Source organism: Mastigoproctus giganteus, chromosome 4 (assembly GCF_048544385.1).
Source record: "Mastigoproctus giganteus isolate SK-2022 chromosome 4, ASM4854438v1, whole genome shotgun sequence".
Lineage (NCBI taxonomy): Eukaryota > Metazoa > Arthropoda > Arachnida > Uropygi > Thelyphonidae > Mastigoproctus > Mastigoproctus giganteus.
The window spans coordinates 35840721-35859824 of NC_143578.1; the positions used below are offsets into that span (position 1 = coordinate 35840721).

The 19104-nt window shown below is 34.8% G+C and overlaps 1 protein-coding gene across 1 annotated transcript in view; it reads left to right on the forward strand.

The window, feature by feature from the left end:
• LOC150086621 (CYFIP-related Rac1 interactor B-like) overlaps positions 1–19104 on the forward strand; it is a 119246-nt gene that overhangs the window by 91972 nt on the left and 8170 nt on the right. The window contains exon 9 of the mRNA XM_090371482.1: positions 2858–2984. Within this exon, the coding sequence (XP_090227608.1) occupies positions 2858–2984 (127 nt within the window). The remainder of the gene's footprint in view (positions 1–2857; positions 2985–19104) is intronic.

Consider the following 19104-nt stretch of genomic DNA (forward strand, 5'->3'; position numbering starts at 1 on the left):
CGCCCCTGCACATTCTGTGCTTTCCATTCAGGAATTTCATGAACAATGGACACATTGAATAATGCCCCCACCCATTCCACACTTGTTGTGATGAAACATGGCATTGTACAGATCAAGCATTCACCCTGCTCTCCTGATCTAGTACCAGTGGACTTCTTCCGCTTTACTGAGGTGAAATCTGCCCTTAAAGGAAACAGCTTACAGGATGTTGAGGACATAAAGAAAGATGTAACCACTGAACTGAACATCTCTTTTGACACTTCTGACCATTTTCAAAAACTTTTAGAATGGTGTAATAAGTGCATTCAGTCAGGTGGTGATTACTTTGAATAAAAAAAAACTATTTTTGAGCTCCTTCACTTTGTTTTCTTTTTATCGTACCAGTCTGCAACTGTACTGCCACACCCCGCATAGTACACCAGGTTTTGACACTTATTGATGTGCTATAACTGAGCCATTCTTTGCTGTCTGCTTACTATTCTACTGCAAATTGGTTTCTCTGTAGACAGTGTTTCAATATGGAAATGCATTTGTTATAAGAAATTGACAGTCTTGAAAGTTTACTTTTCGAGGACTCAAAAGTAAATATGAAAACATAACTCATAGTGAACTGGTGTTTTTTTTTTTTTTTTGTCTGATGAAGAAGATGAACCTTAGGTTTTAAAAGGTGAGCAATGATGTAGTAGTAGTGGCATGTGATGCAAGAAAGCAAATGTATGAGCTTATGCAGTATCAGCCAAAAAAAAAAAAAAATCACACCATTCCCTCCAAATGCCTGTCCAGTTCCTTAAATTTATTCAACCTATCAACTTCCACGACAGATGAAAGTTTGTTCCAGCAATTAACCACCCGCTATATATTTGTGTAAAAATATATTTAATAAATTATAAATATATTGATACTAATTTTGTATTTTATGCTTGGTGTATGAATCAACCTTAAAATTTAAACAGATTTTTAGTGCTTCAAAGGTTGACTCATATGCTGGAATATATGATATCTTAATTTTCACTAGCCCAAAAATGTGGTAATACAGTGTATAATATAACTAATATAATATTAGTATAACTTCTTCCTGTATAATATAACTAATATAATATTAGTTATATTATACAGGATGACCATTAATTGTTTGTCTCTATGCAGCAAAGTATATTTTCATTCTTCTAAGATAGTTTATGCATGCCTTGCTTCTACTTGTTTCATATTCTACCATGGTCTGAGAGATTTTTTAATTATTAAATTTTTAAGAGTGCATTCCAAATTTCAGGCATTTTTTTACTGTTTGTTGCCTTTTTAAACAAATTTATTGTGCTTCTTTTTTTTTAATAATAAACTTGAATTTCTATTGATTGTAATTTTCAGGAAATATATACAAAGAAAGTAAAATAACACTGCTCTGACACCCTTCATCTCTTCTTCCCATACCTGAGTTTTTATATTATACAGTAGACTCGATTTTCCGGGATAGATGGTAAAAAAAATTCCTGGATAATCGATTTCCCGGTTAATCCAAAAATACAGTAAATCCTCGACATACGTAAGAGATACGTTCCAGGAATTCTTACGTAGTCAAGTTTTACATAACTCGGGGATGACAAATAAAGTATTGCTACTATATTCCTGATATGCCAAAATTTTAAAAACCACATATCCTCAGAAGAAAAATAGTTATATTTTTAATTCGTTCAATTAAAAACTTTATCTGGGGACAGCGGTGAAGTAGCCAGAGTGGCACATAAGAAAAGAAAACATAAAAGGGCAAAAAAAAACGCATGATTTTGTACTGTCTTTTGTCTATGGTGATTTTATACCGATATTATATAGTTTTTGTACTGTAAAAGCCGATTTGTATTTTGTAGCCTTGGTTATTATAGTTGACTTCATTGGTGCCGATCGCTTCACTGCTTCTCATAATCTGTCTTTCTCTTTTATTGTGTTCACCGTTGCCACTGACAAATCTGAATTCTGCGGGATACTTGTTAATGTTTGGCCATTTTCATACAACCTTATTATTTTAATTTTCTGATCCAAATCGATCGCTTTCATTTTCTTTCCTATTTTTTACGATGTTGATTTTAAATCGTAACTTTGTTTTTTATAATGTTGCATATGGTTTGGTCAACATTATTATGTTTCATTAGAGATTTAATGGATGCACCGTTTTGAAACTTTTGAATAATTTCAAGTTTTTGTTTAATTGAAAGAAACTCTTGCATTTGCCCATCATTTTTGCAATTTCTAAACAAAAAAAAAATTCCAACATTCCTGACATAAATAACAAAACAAAATTTGTACTTTTGCAGTGCGACAGAACACAACAATCGACATGACGCACTAAAACAAACTAAGCATTTGTTCTCTCTTTTTTTTTTTTTTTTTTTTTTTCTTTTTGAGGGGTGGATGTGAAGACAGCGGGGGTTGCAAGATAATAGGCACACAAATCTCCCAGTGCCGACTTATAACGCCGCTTCTTGTCCCTTGTTTATGACTTTGCTACAAAACATCTGTTTATACCTATTCTAGTTATTACTTGAATTTTATGATTTCTGTTTGATTTTTTTTTTTTTTTTTTTTATTATTATTTGTAATCTTGAAGTGTCCCAGTTAATCCAATCGGTAAATTGATCCAATTGGTCTGCTGTTTCATTAAATTTTTCATTTTTTTTATAGCTTTAATTTAAGTTTTACAAGGTACTAATGTACGATATTTAAAAATCTAGAGATCATATAACTGTTCACTTCCAAGATCAATTAAGCTGATTTTTGTAAACTGCAAGTTAGATGCTGACAGATTTTTCATAGGCGTTATAAATATCCTGACAATTCTTTAATAACTGTTTTTGTGTGTAAATAGGGAATTCTACTCAAGATTCAGAAATGAGGAAACAGTTCTGTTTGTGCTGAGAGTGATGGTAGGACTGATCATATTGTATGACCATGTACATCCCATAGGAGCTTTTGCCAAATCTTCGCATATTGATGTAAGTAATCAGTTGCAAACTTGTATATTGTTCAGTTAGCTTTTAATGAACAAAGAGGATTTATTTTTATCTTATTACTGAAAAATGATAATATGTAGTAAGAATTTAAAAATGTCAAATAATCTGTATGTTTTTTACTAACACTGATCCCAAACATGGAATCTGAATATCAGATATTCCATAACAAATTATTTATTGCATGAATAACCTTGTTATAGAATATTCAGTGCAGTGTACATATGCAGTGTTAAGCATAAAATGTTCTTTTGATTTGAATTTAATAAAGAAATCAGATGTGTTTCTTTTCATGTGTACATTTCTCATAATAAGCTTGTAAAAGATATTTTATGTAGATTTTAATATTGGTAGTGGCAAAGCGATCAAGAACGCAAGCTTATACAGCATCAACTGTGGGAGGGAACTCACTTCATTGCACATCCCTCCTAATAATTGGTCCAGTCCTTTAAATTTATTTAAACTACTTACTTCCACAACACTAGATGGAAGTTTGCTCTTCCTAGATGAATTTACCAGCTCTGGTAAGTGACAGCCCTAACAGAGGCTATATAAATTATTGTAGTTTATTGTTTACAGTTAAATATGGAAAACACACAGAATGCTACAAGACATTCTAGTCTTATCTTTGGTCAGAACATTTGCCATATATGCTGAACATGCTTAGGGGCTGAAAATATGTATATCAATACAGAAGTGGATATTGATATGTATTTAATATAAAGGACAAATTTTTGGTTATTGTTTTTTATTTCTTCCCGCCTTTGAGGGTGAGTCAAATTGTGCAAAACCGTGGATACACCAGCCAACTGATTTGTTTTTTGATTAGCACTTCTTTATCAATTTCTGTCTGATACAATGGTTTGTTACATACATAAATGGATAAATAATCATTTTTCACTTATGATAAAGGCTAGGAGTAAAATTTAATTTAAATAGGTGATTAAAGTGAACATTAGGAACTTATTACACAGAGAACTAAGGGTAGGTTTGGTAGATAAGGTTTGCTACAGTTGCAGAATTCATCTTCAAATTTTTTCTTCTTGTTTGTACAGAGACATGAGCTCACCAAACTGTTTTTAGATTGATGAAGATTCACACATTCTAAATTGAATTCGTAACTGTTTTGTTTGAAGTAGCTTGCCAGCTCTGGCCATTTTATCCCTTTATTTTTTTCTGAACACATTCTTTGATTGTCAATTTTCTGGTGATCGAGTAGAAATAGAAGGGCATTGTGAAATGTTCTATTCATAAGTTGGAGCCTGCAGAGGTTGTAAAAGTACTGATGGATCTTTGCATTTCCTTTTGTAAGTGATTTTAATAACATACCGTATTTCCCCATGTATAAGACGCACCTTAATTTTGGGGCCCGAAATTTGAAAAAAAAATGTATTACATAAAGTTATTAAACTCAAGTTTTATTCATCATAAAATTCATACAACTCCTCGTTACTTGAATTCAGCACTGTACGAAAATCTTTTCTGAGCCATTTCTGGGCAGAACGTGGCAAAACATAACCTAATATACCGGTAACAAGTGTGAAACAATGAGCGCAAAGACAACAAGCGCGAAAAAGCGGGAAATGCAAGTAAAAAAATCTACAACCACTGTATAAGACGCATCCAGTTTTTAGACCCCCAAATTTTTCGAAAAAAGGTGCGTTTTATACATGGGGAAATACAGTAATTAGCTTGGAAAGCATCATTATGATTAATTGAACCATGTGAAAAAAAGTAATGTGTATATCCTAACTGACTGTGAAATGATGTTGTGAATGAAGTTTGGAATCCACAGAAAGATGTCCAGATTGGTTATGCTACAATGCATCCTTGGAAGCAGGATCACCAAGATTCTGTAGTGTTACTCCCTCCAGTAAATGCCTGGTGATTGTTGTAATAAAGTAATATTTATTTTATTTTAATGTAGTGCCTATTGTTCTTCTTTGATAAAAAGTTGCACTTGTTGAAGAACAACTTAGCACCAGGAGATTATTCCCTACCATCTGTATGGTCCCAAACTTTGAACTTTGTGCTAACACACTTCCACCTTTTGAATGATAAAAAATTGCTAGTCTCCTTGTCTTTTTCCTTTAGTTATTTCTGTTTCCTCCATATTTCTTTGATCTGTTTTGATTATGCATTTGTTGTCTGTATGTATATCTCTGATTATTTCTATTAATTGTTTAGGAACTTTTGTGCTGCTTTAAATTTCTATTACATATTTTATTTTAACTTTATCAAAAGTTTTTGTTAAATCTGTGAAAGACATAAATTGGTGTATTACACTCGAATGATTTTTCTGTTATCTGCTTTATCATAAATATTGCATCTGTGCATGATGTGTTTTTCCTAAATTTTACTGTTCATCGCTTAATTCTTTTGTTTCATTTAATTTTTCTGATATTACTTTTATATAAAGTTTCAATGAAGTGTTTAATAAATTTATACCTTTATAACCTTCTAGCAATTGCTTATCTCCTCTTTTATACATTGGTATTGTTATATTTTTCCACCATAACTTGATATGTTCTTTTCTTTAAAAATCTCTTTCAATAAATCTTTTAATTCTGTAGTTTTTCTCCTCCATATTTTAGTAACTTATTTATTTTATCTACAGGGTGTCTCAAAAATATTGGTACAAACGTTTAGGGAGGTAGGTAACATCTAAAGGAATGTGAATCGCATAGGAACCCATAACCGGAAACGTCACGGGAAAGTAGTAGCAGAGGCACAAGAAGCAGAAATGACACAAGACAGTAATTAGTGGCAAACATTTATTTGACATAATATTAACAATGGAGTACGAGATGGATGCATTTCATGATGTTACAACAGATGCTCAAAGGTACCACCACGGACACGATGCATGCGTGACACCGACGCAGCATGGATTGGCGGACAGTCGAACACACTTGGAGTTTCTTTGACAGTAGCAGCAGCGCAGATGAGTCTCGCCACGAGATCCATTTCTGTCTCCACAGGCGATTCATACACGATAGATTTGAGGGCCCCCAACAGAAAGAAATCAAGGCTCGATAAATCAGGTGAGTGTGGGGGCTAGGCAACAGGTCCACCACGGCCAATCCATCGACGCCCAAAACGCCTGTTCAAATGGTCACGAATACACCTTCCATAATGGGCAGGCGCCCCGTCAGGTTGAAACCGAATGTTGCATCTCACATATGCTGGAACATCGTCAAGTAACCCTAGTAGAACTTGTTCAAGAAAGATCCGATATTTAGCGGACTTCATGCGGAATGGTAACAGGTATGGGCCGACTAAGCAGTCACCGAGCATACCTGCCCACATATTTATTGTGAAGCGATGTTGTGCCGCATGGGGGCCACCGTGTGGGTTGTCATGAGCCCACACATAAGCATTGTGCTGATTGAATAAGTCTTCCCGAGTGAAATAAGCCTCATCTGTGAACAAAACATTGGCTGGAAAATTCAAGTCTTGAACACTTTCTTGGAGAAACCACTGCGCAAAAGCCACATGTGCAGGATGATCTTGGGGGAGCAGTAACTGAACCCTTTGGAGATGAAAGGGGTGTAAGGAATCGTCGTGTCAGACACGCTGTACACTGCAACAAGACACTCCTAAGTCAGAGGCAACGGCACGTGTGCTGGTAGTAGGATTATTCTGGACGGCATTCAACACACTTTCTTCCATGGCGGGAGTTCATGTCGAACGTGGTCTGCCCGCACAACTCCTGTTACCTAAATGACCCATAATCGCACAAATTTTGATGCACACGCGCAAACAAATGGTGGACTGGTACATGTCTGTCTGGGAAGCGTTCTCCATAAATTCGTTGAGCGGCTCGTCCATTGCCCTCTGCTAATCCATACACTAGGTGCATGTCTGCCAGCTCACAGTTCGTATATCGATGCATGCTCTTCGTGCGGCGACTACCGCGCCATCTACCGACTTATGGTGATGTTTCCGGTTATGGGTTCCTGTGCGATTCACATTCCTTTAGACGTTACCTACCTCCCCTAAACATTTGTACCAATATTTTTGAGACACCCTGTATACCTTCAATGTTCCTATTTTTTAGTTTTCCTAATCCTTTAATTTATTATTTTCTGGATTTTTTTTTTTTTTTTTTACTTCATAGAAATTATGTTCTAATTCTTTTGAAAACCTATCCCAATACTCTTGTTTTATATTTTTTATCTCCTTGTTGATTCTGTTTTGCATCTCCTTATATTTTTGGTGATATCTCTGTATCTATTTTATTTGATAAAAGTTTTTGAAATGCTTTTGCTTTGATCTTAGCCAAGTGTTTTACTTAATTTGTATTATACTGTGGTGTCCATTTTTATTCTTTTTTATATTTTGTTCTCATAATACAGTGGATTCCGGTTATTTATGCCACTGGTTAATCGGGGCAACTGTTTATTTGGGACAAATCTTAAAAAACAAACCAATCAAGAAAATAGCCAGGGTTTACTTCGCTTAATTGGGACAGCATGCCGTTTAATCAGGGCAAGAGACCGCAGCACTGGAGATTACCCTACGATTGTCTCCGACGGTACCACGTGGTTCGGTCGAAATTCTGGAGGTCACAACCATAAAACAATAAAAACAATTAGCAGTCACCTGTTTATTGGGCTTTTCTGTTAGTGAAATCTATCATAAACGGATAGTAAACTCAATCTTACTGAATTTGCGATAATACCGCCAGCTAGAATTCTGTGGGTTATTATGGTGAGATGTGTTTACACTTCCATGAAATCTTCAATCATATAAAAAAATTAATTTTCAGATCTTCTTTTCATTCCTATTTTTAAAGCTTTGTAACTCGTTACTCCGTTCTCACTTGCACGTATTGTGTTACTTGCAATTTGTGTGTGCCGTGTTCTTTGTTATTGATTGCTTATCTTTTTACTGTTTTAAATTTTAACCCCCACCCACAAATGTCAGGGAACAGAAATGTCAACTAGTTCGTATGTACATATTACAGTACATATTAATTATTCCGATTGTCGCGTATATTCTTCCAATTTTCACTTATCATTTAATTTTTTAATTGGTAAGGTAATAAAGGGTAAATTTGTGCTTAATATATCTTGGCTTTTATAGCCTGTGGATAATATTCCTCCTATTTTCGCTATTTAGAATTGCTGTTTAATAGAATTAAAATTCAATTCACAAACGTGATCACAATGACCGGCGCTTACTACACATCATATAGTGAACGGTACTTTACTATGTTGAGTTCGTCGTAATGTGATTTGATTGTACAGTGAACCAATTGTAAAGGGCGGGTACATTGTATTTTTAACTATTTACGTGAAACTTTGGATAATTGGGGCAGCCACTTAATCGGGCCAAAATGCACTAGTCCCGATGTGTCCCAAATAACCGGAATGGACTGTATATCATATTCTGCTTTATTTATGCAAATTTTAATCCTTTCCCATTTTTATTTCTATTGACTGATTTTCATATTCCATTTCTTTTAATTCAAAGAAGCATTCTTCCTCTGTTTTCAAGAGTGACAAAGTTATAATTCTCCTCTACAAGCAGCTTATACTTCTCATTTTTGATTATTGTAATATTATTTGGTCCCCACAACAGGAATATCTTTCTCACAGACTTGAGAAAATTCAAATTAAATTCATTAAATTCTTATGCTATCGAAATCAAATTGCCTTCCTTTGTGGTCACTTCAGAATCATTCCTCTTCACTCTAGATGACAACTCCATTGGTCTATTTTTGTCTATAATATAAACTCTGTTATCGATTCTCCATCTCTTCTTGAACAAATACCTTTTGCTATACCCTGTTTGAATTCTTGTTATAAAATTAATTTCTCACTGCCTGTTCCTCATACTCATCACTTACTTAGTAGTCCTCTGTTTCGTTTCCTTCAGGTAATGAATTATTACAATATTGATTTTACTCTTAATCCATCTATCTATAAGAATTTGCTCCTTACTATGTTTTCTTAATATAAACTTTGTATATATTTTAATTCTGGTTCTATATTGATTACTATTGTTTTGTATTTTATGTAATTCCTAGCATTCTCACCTTTATTTAGGGTCTGTGTGCCCTGTGTGTGAGAAACATGTATATAAACAAATAAATATTTCTCAATCCATTTCTGTATAGATTCCTAATACTTTCATCTTGTAATAATTCAATTTTGAATTTTGTTTCTTTATCTTTGTTTATTTTTGTCTTTTTTTTTTAAAGGATTGTCTAAATCTGATAAATATGATATTCCCACTACTAATTTATGATCATTTCCAGTTTTATATTTCTATTAGTGATTATATAATTGATTACTGATTTACTGCCTCTATTTGTTCATGTTATTTTATGTTGTTCTTTATGTTAAAAAAAAAAAAAAAAAGTATTGCTAATTCTATATTCACAGTCTGTACAAAATTGTAATAATTTATTTCCATTTTGGTTCATTATGTGGTCATTAAACCATTGATAAATTCCTAGTATTATTTTAATTCCTATTCTGGCATTTAAGGCTCCTGTTATTATTACTAATTCATTCTTATTATTTACCTTATTAGTTAAATCTTATAGTTGATTATAGAATATATTAACTTCTTATTAGATTTCCCCTCTTCTGGGCATATATTTTTATTACGTTTAATGTTTTCTTTTGCAATTTTACTTTTACACGTAATATTCTTTCTGATTTTAGATTATATTGTTTTCTGTTTTGTTTGAGTGAGTCATATATTAATATCCCTATACCTTTAGCATCTTTCAATTTTCTGTGCCCCACAATTATATATATAATTTTCCATATTTATTATACTTTTCCCTTTCTTTTTAGTTTCTGTTGGTGCATAAATCTTAATATTTCTATTTTCTCACTATCCCACTATTTCTTATTCTTTTGCATTAAGTGGAGGCCTTACATTTCATGTTCCTACAGTTTTTATTCCTTTCTTCTTATAGAGTTTCCCTAATCCATTCGTAGTTGATTCGCTATTGCCATTCCTATTTCTATCCTTCAGTTGTCTTTGAGCATTTTAATTTTATATCTAAAGGGTGGGTTGCTAACCAGACAGGTTGAAGGAAAAGGGTGAGATGAAGTGTAGTCCACCATCGAAGAGGGTGGACTGCACTTTGTCTCACCCTTGTCCTTCAACCTCTCTGATTAGGGTGGCTCTACCAGGTGCTTATCTCTTGCCAGCATAGCTCTTGGAATCACCAGAGCACTCAAACCTCCTCACCATGGTAAGGTGGTAGTCCATATTTATATATACAGGGGTGGACAAAAAAACTGCATCAGCTTAAAAAAAGTAACATTTGTAGTGAGACGTATAAGATATTGTTTGATTACAGTTCATTTTGTTTGTCCCAAAGCAAAGGTATTGCATCAGCCGTTTCTATAAATACGGCATTGGAAGGGTATAACTGCTCATTAGTATCCTGATTTGCTGAGGTGTAAGCATGGCTCCATATGTTCAGTTGACACCAAGAAAAAAAAGTGTAGCTGTTGCTCTGTCTCAGGAAGGGCTTTCTATACGTGCTATCGCTGATAAAATAGGCTTCCACCTGTCAGCAGTATCCTGGGTTCTGAAATTAAACCTTGAAACCAGTGATGTGAAGAGAAGACCTGAATCAGGCCATAAGAGAGTGACTACGCCTTCCCAAGATCGATATTCGAAATGGCTATGCCTTCGTAATCACCATAATAGTGCTCCTGATCTAAAACTGGACTTTGAGATTGCCTCTGGTGTTGAAACAAGTGCACGAACTATCCAGACAGCTTTCGGAACGTGGTCTTGCATGCCTATCGACCCAAGATGAAGCCTTTGTCGACCCAACAATTGAGGAAGAAGCAACGTGCTTGGGCTAAAGCGCATGTTTCATGGACAAAAGAGCAATGGGATACCGTCATCTTTTCTGACGAATCGAAATTCAACCAGCATGGCTCGGATGGGGGCAAAATAAGTTTATTAACGGAATGGTGAATGCAGAAATGTAAACTGCTATCTTGGAGGAGTGCCCGAAACCCGTTATTATGGATCACCACACAGACGTCCAAAACTGTATTTTTCAACAGGACTCTGTTTTTTATAAAATTATACACAGCAGCAAATATAGAATTTTATCCAAAAAAAAATTTTTTTTCTAGTCCACTCGACTTATAAAAAGTATTATAAAAATAAAAGTACTTTGTATAGAAACTGTTAGTTAATTTTGGTTTTATTTTTCAACCTAATTAGCCAGTTTTAGTGATAACCGTATCTATTTTTTTAAAAGTTTTAATGGGGCAGTGAATAGAGACTTAGTTACAAAGAGGTTTGTTTTTTTTTTTTTTTTTTTACAGTGGTCTTTGTGAATTGAAAAGTTATATCATATATTTAATTTTTTTTCATTTTAGCCGTCTCCTAGTAATAAAATGTTAAAAATAAGGAACTAAAAAATAGAAATATTGATAAAGCAGTCATTACCGAAACAAAAAAGAAGAACAAAGGATCCAAAGAAATAGGTAACTTCATAATGATATACTCCGGCGTACCAAGTGAAATGTGGGCATCATCGGGAGTTGCTGTTATAATAAAGAAAGAATGGGAAAACAAAATAATAGACTACTTTTGGATATCACCCAGAATATTGAAATTAAGGCTAAAAATTCTATCTTATATAATAACAATCATTGGCATCTACGCACCAGTAGAAGGCAACATTGATGAAACCACAGAATTTTATGACGAATTACAACAGATCATAGACCAAACTAACAAAAACGAGTATCTCATACTAGCAGGAGATTTTAATGCAAGGGTTGGTGCTCAATCAGTAGACAAATGTATAGGATCAGAAGGTGAACCCTTGGTCAACAATAATGGAAGATGCCTGATAGACTCCTGCATTTTTAATAAACTTAAAATACTTTTTTCAGACACAAGAATATCCATAAATTCACATGGGAAGCAAGAAACACAAAGTCTATAATAGATTATATTATCATTAATGAAAATTTAAATGACAAAATTAGAGACACTAGAGTATTCAGAAACAGTGAAATTGACAGTGATCACTACCTAGTAGAACGCACTTTCAAAATAAAAAGAAATTATCTTAATAAAAAGAAGAAAATACCCAAAAACTACTAAGAAATTAAAAATACATTTGTTGGAAGACGAAAGCACTAAATTCCTGTATGAAAGTCGATTGAAAGATAAACTCAAATCAGATGAAAGTGATAATGTTGAGGAAATCTGGTCAAACATAAAAAAATCAATTCTGGGAGCTGCTGAAGAAAGTCTTGGATATAAACCTATAAAAAATAAAAACTGGCTAAGAACTTGGAATGAAGAATTGAAACAAACAATCAATGAGAAAAAAAAGACCTATAAACTGTTCCTACAAACTAAAGATCTACATCTACTCATAAAATATAAAAAGCTTCGAGCAGAAGTCAGAAAACTAACCAGAAGAATCCGACGAGATGACTGGGATAAATTTGTTAAATCTTTAGAACGTGATATCACGGGCCCACAGAGAAAAGGTTTTAAAATTTTTAAGAAATTACAACTAGACACAAATGATCAAATAAAAACCAAACTATGGTATAACCCAGGCACTAGGGAAGTGGAAGATGAATCTGTGATAACCGAAGATGAAGAAAATATAACAATGGAAGAACTAGAGTTAATATTACAAAAATCAAAAAACCGAAAAAGTCCAGGCATAGACAATTTGAATGTATAACTATTTAAATGTGGAGGCACTTTACTAAAAAACGCACTACTAAAATTATTTAACATCATATGGCATAAGCAACAGATGCCCAAAGATTGGGAAACAGGAATAGTAATCAAATTACACAAAAAAGGCTCCAGAAATAACCCTAACAACTACAGAGGGATAACACTGCTGTCAACTGCTGCAAAGCTATACTCTAATATACTAAAGAATAAACTTAATAAACACAGTGAACAATTCTTAGAACAATGTGGGTTCAGAACAGGGAGAAGCACAATAGATGTCATTTTCTCACTACAACAAATTTTGGAGAAAAGAATTCAATCTACCAACATTTCTGCTCTTTATTGATTATGAAAAAGCATATGACAATGTAAACCGGGAAAAACTTTGGCAGATTCTACGTGAAGAAAATATCCCAACCCAACTCCGGAAAGCGATCCAAAGCCTATATAAAAATTCAAAAGTCTGTATAAAATATTCTAATGGCCAACTATCAGACCCAATTAACACCAATAAAGGAGTGAAACAAGGATGTGGACTATCACCAAATTTATTTAATATCTACATCAATAAAATTCTTAAAGAATGGAAACAAACAATTAACAACGGAATACAGTTGAACAACAGGAATAAAATCCAAATTGTATTATATGCTGATGATTAAGTTATAATCGCAAAATCCGAAGATGAACTACAGATAGCAGCAAATGAACTTAATAAAATAGGTAAAAAGTATGAGGTGAAAATCTCCACCTCAAAAACAAAATCAATGGGATTATGTGGAAAGAACATACAAAGAGTCAAAATTGTTGTTGATGATAAAATAATAGAACAAATATCTGACTTCACCTATTTGAAAAATCTAATATCAAATGAAGGGAAAGACATCCACACTAAACTACAAAAATATAATAAAATGAATGGAACGATTAAACGCCACTTCGGAAAACAAATGACAACCGAAACAAAATTACGACTGCACAACATCACTTCAAAACCAGCCCTCTTCTACAGCTGTGAGACTTGGGTCATAAATAAGAAAGATGCACACAAACTAGAAGCAGCACAAATGAAATTTTTAAGACCATTATTAGGCTTTACAAGACTAGACCACCAAAGAAATATAGATATCCGCCAGAAATTAAAAGTAGATAACATTGTAAATGACATAAAACAGTATCAGGAAAAATGGATCAGCCACATAGAGAGAATGAACCCAGACCGGATCCCAAAATTAGCCTTTAACTACAAACCTACAGGCAAGAGAGATGTGGGTCAACCAAGACAATGATGGCAAGATCAAAACCACCTCCAAGAGCTATAACGGAACAGGTCTTAAAAGATCTAAGCCGAACCAAGTTCATGATGATGTTAAAAATAATAACAAATGCTGAAATGAAATGTTATTATGGATTATTTAAAATGGTGTATAATGAAAAAACTGTCAAAAGCAGCTTTACATTATTGTAATATTTATACATACACGTACATATAATTAAGTTTATTAATAAAAAAAAAACAAAATACAAATTGATGATAAAATTACAAAAATACAATTATAGTAACAAAAATTGCACGAATATATAAAATTGCATAAATATAAAAATTATTTTTAAAATATTTAATGAGAGATTTGATACTGTTTATTTTTATCGGTGAATCGATATCTGGATCAATATTTGTAATAGCAATGCACAGAGTTTTTTTAAATTTAGGTCAGAAATTCTATTAATTCAAAAATATATACATACAATGAACAAGCTGTTTATTATATATTTTTTGAAAATGGCCACGTGCCAGATTGCACACATTCATAGACCAGAGTTGTCTAGCAGGTCAGAGATTGCCCACCCCTGATCTAAGGTACAGTCCATTCTGGTTATTTGGGACACATCGGGACTAGTGCATTTTGGCTCGATTAAGCGACTGCCCCAATTATCCGAAGTTTCACATAAATAGTTAAAAATACAATGTACCCTCCCCTTTACAATTAGGTCACTGTACAATCAAATCACGTTACGACACACTCATCATAGTAAAGTACCGTTCGTTATACTATGTGTAGTAAGCACCGGTCATTGTGATCACTTTTACGAATTGAATTTTAATTCTATTAAACAGCAATTCTAATTAGAGAAAATAGGAGGAATATTATCCCCAGGCTTTTTATAGCCTGATATTAAGATATTAAAGATATTAAGCACAAATTTACCCTTTATTACCTTACCAATTAAAAAATTAAATGATATGTGAAAATCGGAAGAATATACGTGATAATCGGAATAGTAGTAGTAGTAGTAGTAGTGGCACATGATGCAAGAAAGCAAGTGTAGGAGCTTATGCAGCATCAGCCAAAAAAAAAAAAAAAAAAAAAAATCACACCATTCCCTCCAAATGCCTGTCCAGTTCCTCCTTAAATTTATTTAACCTATCAACTTCTACAACGACAGATGGAAGTTTGTTCCAGCAATTAACCACCTGCTGGCTAAAGGTAAATTTCCGCACATCTATTCTACATCTGTCCTTTCTTAATTTGAACTTATGTCCCCGTAGGTTGGTAATCTGAACAAGTGGAAGGATCCCATCAGAATTCAGCGTGCTCAACCCATTCAAGGCCTTATAGACCTCAATCAGATCACCGCGCAGGTGCCTAGTCTCCAGCCACTGCAATTTGCAGAACTTAAGCCTCTCTTGGTAAGAGGATCCCTTCATTCCCCTCACCAATCGTGTTGCTCTTCTCTGTACACGCTCAAGCAAATCTACATCCTTCCTAAAATGAGGCCTCCAGACCTGTACGCAGTACTCAAGGCATGGCCTGACCATTGCCTTATACAGAGGGACAATCACCTCCTTTTCCCTGCTAGCAAAATTCCTATATATCATTGACAAAACCCCATGACCCGCCCTAGCAGCCTGTCTGCACTGCTCAGAAAACTTCATATCTGACTGCACAATTACTCCCAGGTCTTTTTCATTTTCTACCACCTTAAGTGTAGTACCACACAGTTGGTACGTTTCTCTGGGGTTACTTCTACCCATATGCAGTACTTTGCATTTGTCAAGGTTGAACTTCAGTTGCCACATCTTAGCCCATCTGCCCAATTTATCTAGATCCTGTTGCAGTAGCACACTGCCATTACTGTCATTAACAACCCTGCCAACCTTTGTGTCATCTGCAAACTTCGACATTAAGCCTGATATACCTTCATCAATATCATTGATAAATACACAAAACAACAGTGGACCCAACACCGAACCCTGTGGGACTCCACTAATAACATTAGTCCACGAAGAGCAGCACCCATTGATTACCACCCTCTGTCTTCTCCCACTTAACCATCCTTTTATCCATTGTAGCAACTTACCCTTAATACCATTCTGCTCCAATTTGTACAGTAGTCTTCCATGCGCAACAGTGTCAAAAGCTTTCCTGAAATCCAAGTATATGATATCAAAATTATTTTTTGCATCCAGTTCCTTTGTGACCACATCATAATAACCAATCAAATTTGTCAGACAAGACTTTCCCTTAACAAACCCATGCTGTGTTTGAATTATTGCTGCAGTCTTGTCTAGATGATCCTGCAATGCATCTTTAACCAGCGACTCCATTATTTTACCCGGAACAGAAGTTAAACTAACTGGTCTGTAATTACTCGTGTCACCCTTCGATCCACCTTTGTGAATTGGGGACACATTTGCACATCTCCAGTCCGTGGGAACCTCCCCTGAGTCCAAGGATGCTCTCATAATTATGGCTAAGGGTTTGCTTAGTTGCTTTGCCGCCTCCTTTAAAATAACTGGATAGATCCCATCCACCCCTGGTGCCTTTTTTATGTTTAACTTCAACAATTTCTCCTCCACTTTGCTCTCAGTTATTACAAAATCATTAAGCACACTGCTACAATTTGATAACCTTCTTCCATTTTCAAATTGTAATAATTCCTCACGTGTGAATGTAGATGCAAAATACTCATTCAGTTTGTTTGCTATCTGAGCAGAATAATTAATACGTACTGTATTAATTATTCCGAACTAGTTGGCATATCTAGAAATTAATACGAACTAGTTGACATTTCTGTTCACTGATATTTTTGATTGGGGATTAAAATTTAAAACAGTAAAAAGATAAACAATCAATAACAAAGAACACGGCACGCACACAAATTGCAAGTAACATAATATGCGTAAGTGAGAACGGAGTAACGCATTACAAAGCTTTAAAAATAGGAATGAAGAGAAGATCTGAAAATTAATTTTTTTATATGATTGAAGATTCCATGGAAGTGTAAACACATTTCACCATAATAACCTACAGAATTCCAGCTGTCAGTATTAATCGCAAATTCAATAAGATCAAGTTTCCTAACCGTTTATGATAGATTGCACTAACAGAGAAGCCCAATAAACAGGTGACTGCTAATTGTTTTTATTGTTTTATGGTCGTGACCTCCAGAATTTCGACCGAACCACGTGGTACCGTCGGAGACAATCGTAGGGTAATCTCCAGTGCTGCGGTCTCTTGCCCTGATTAAACGGCATGCTGTCCCAATTAAGCGAAGTAAACCCTGGCTATTTTCTCGATTGGGTTCTGTTTTTTAAGATTTGCCCCAAATAAATGGCTGCCCCGATTAACCGGTGGCCCAAATAACCAGAATCCACTGTATTATAAAAATATATATATTTTTTTAACTTAACTGAACTTTGTTTTTAGAAAATTATAAGACTGCAAAAAGAAGAGTTCTTATCAAATTTTTTTATCTTGATATTAATTCTTATCATTAAGTTTGGTTGTTAACATGGTTAACAATATCCAGTCTATAAATTTTCATATAAAAATGAATTTTCAGAAACTGCAAACAAACTGGATGCTGTGTCATGAATTGCAGGTGCATGAGATAAAGTTAACCAAGAAACTGCTTCACAAAAGCAGATTTTGTAGTTAAAGATTGCGCTGTACTAATCAAAAAGGAAATAATCTGTACTAAATGAAAAGGTGAAGATACAGCCTTCATCACAAAACTTCCAGGACTGATCTGAGAAAAATAATGGAAGTTACTTACAAACTAAGTAATAGGAGGAGAACCGCTAGGTGGCGGAAGTTGACTAACTGCTGAATTATGTGCTCCGCTTTTTACCTTAATTTAGTATGGATTAAAAGTGTCAAACTAAGTGTATTTGGTATCAGTGGGTAGCTCTCTTCTCCAGCTTCTGAAACAAGTACCAACAGAAGACTAAAGCATGCAGGTAAATATTATTTCCAAAGATTAATACTGCGAATACCTGATCGGACATTTTCTAGTTTGTATATACGCAACGTGTCCGCCTACCGAGGGTAGAGTCTTCCGAAATCACTACAAGGTCATACCTCCTGCTGTACTTCCCCTTAATAGGTGAGCAGAAAGGCCTTAGTAAAGTTGCAGTAGCTCACTATACTTCTTTTGCTCTCAGGGAAAGAGCGAACTTAAAAGCTAAAGGAAAACACGTCTGGATTAAAAATAATGGAAAAAGAGGGAGCAGAAGCAACTGATCAAATATGTAATATATGCCAAAAAATGAATAAATACGCTATTAAATGCACCAGATGCAAGGCAGTTATTGGGAGATGTTGCTCCTCGGTCGACATATCTCGACTTAATCGATCTAGAAAGAAGAAATTTCTTTGTTTAACATGTAAATCCAAGAAAGAGAACGATGGGGGTGAACATGGAAATAAGCCATCTAAAGAAGAGTCTAGCAAAGGCGAGTCGGGTGATGAAGCCTGCAGCGATCGTGAGCCTACGGACTCCTCTCAAAGTATCTGCTCTGGGGTACCCGAAGAACCAATTAATGTCATTGGTGACTCGATAATGGAAATCCTCGGGTGCAACGCATGTCCAGATGACTGCGAACATCGGAGACTTCTCAGCGAAACCCAAGACACTGAAAAAATTCAAACCTCGCTGTACAGCGTGTTGCAGAAAGCCCTCATTACAATGGAACTGGGAAAAACCAATACTGCGGCTCGGAACCCTACACGAGCAATCATGAATATTACTTAACAGAGCTCCTCTTCCCCCCCCTCCTCGATGTACAGGCACCTATGGGAGATCCAAGAGGAGAACAATGAGCTAAGGGAGCAAAACATTAAAATCAGTAGAAGTCAAAAGTTATTAGAAGAAAAATTGAACACACTACTAGTGCAGTTACAACTAACAGATAGAAGAATTGACACTGCAGTACTAGCTATGAAGAAACAGGAAAATAGGGCACAATACAAAGATGCGGATAAGGCACAGACAGATCAGCATACGCAGACATCCAAATTACAGAGGGATAGGAAGGGAAAAGCAAGGAATGAGAAGAATAATAACTTTAGAAATGAGGGAGGCGAGTCGCTACTGCGTCTAAGAGTGTCAGGAT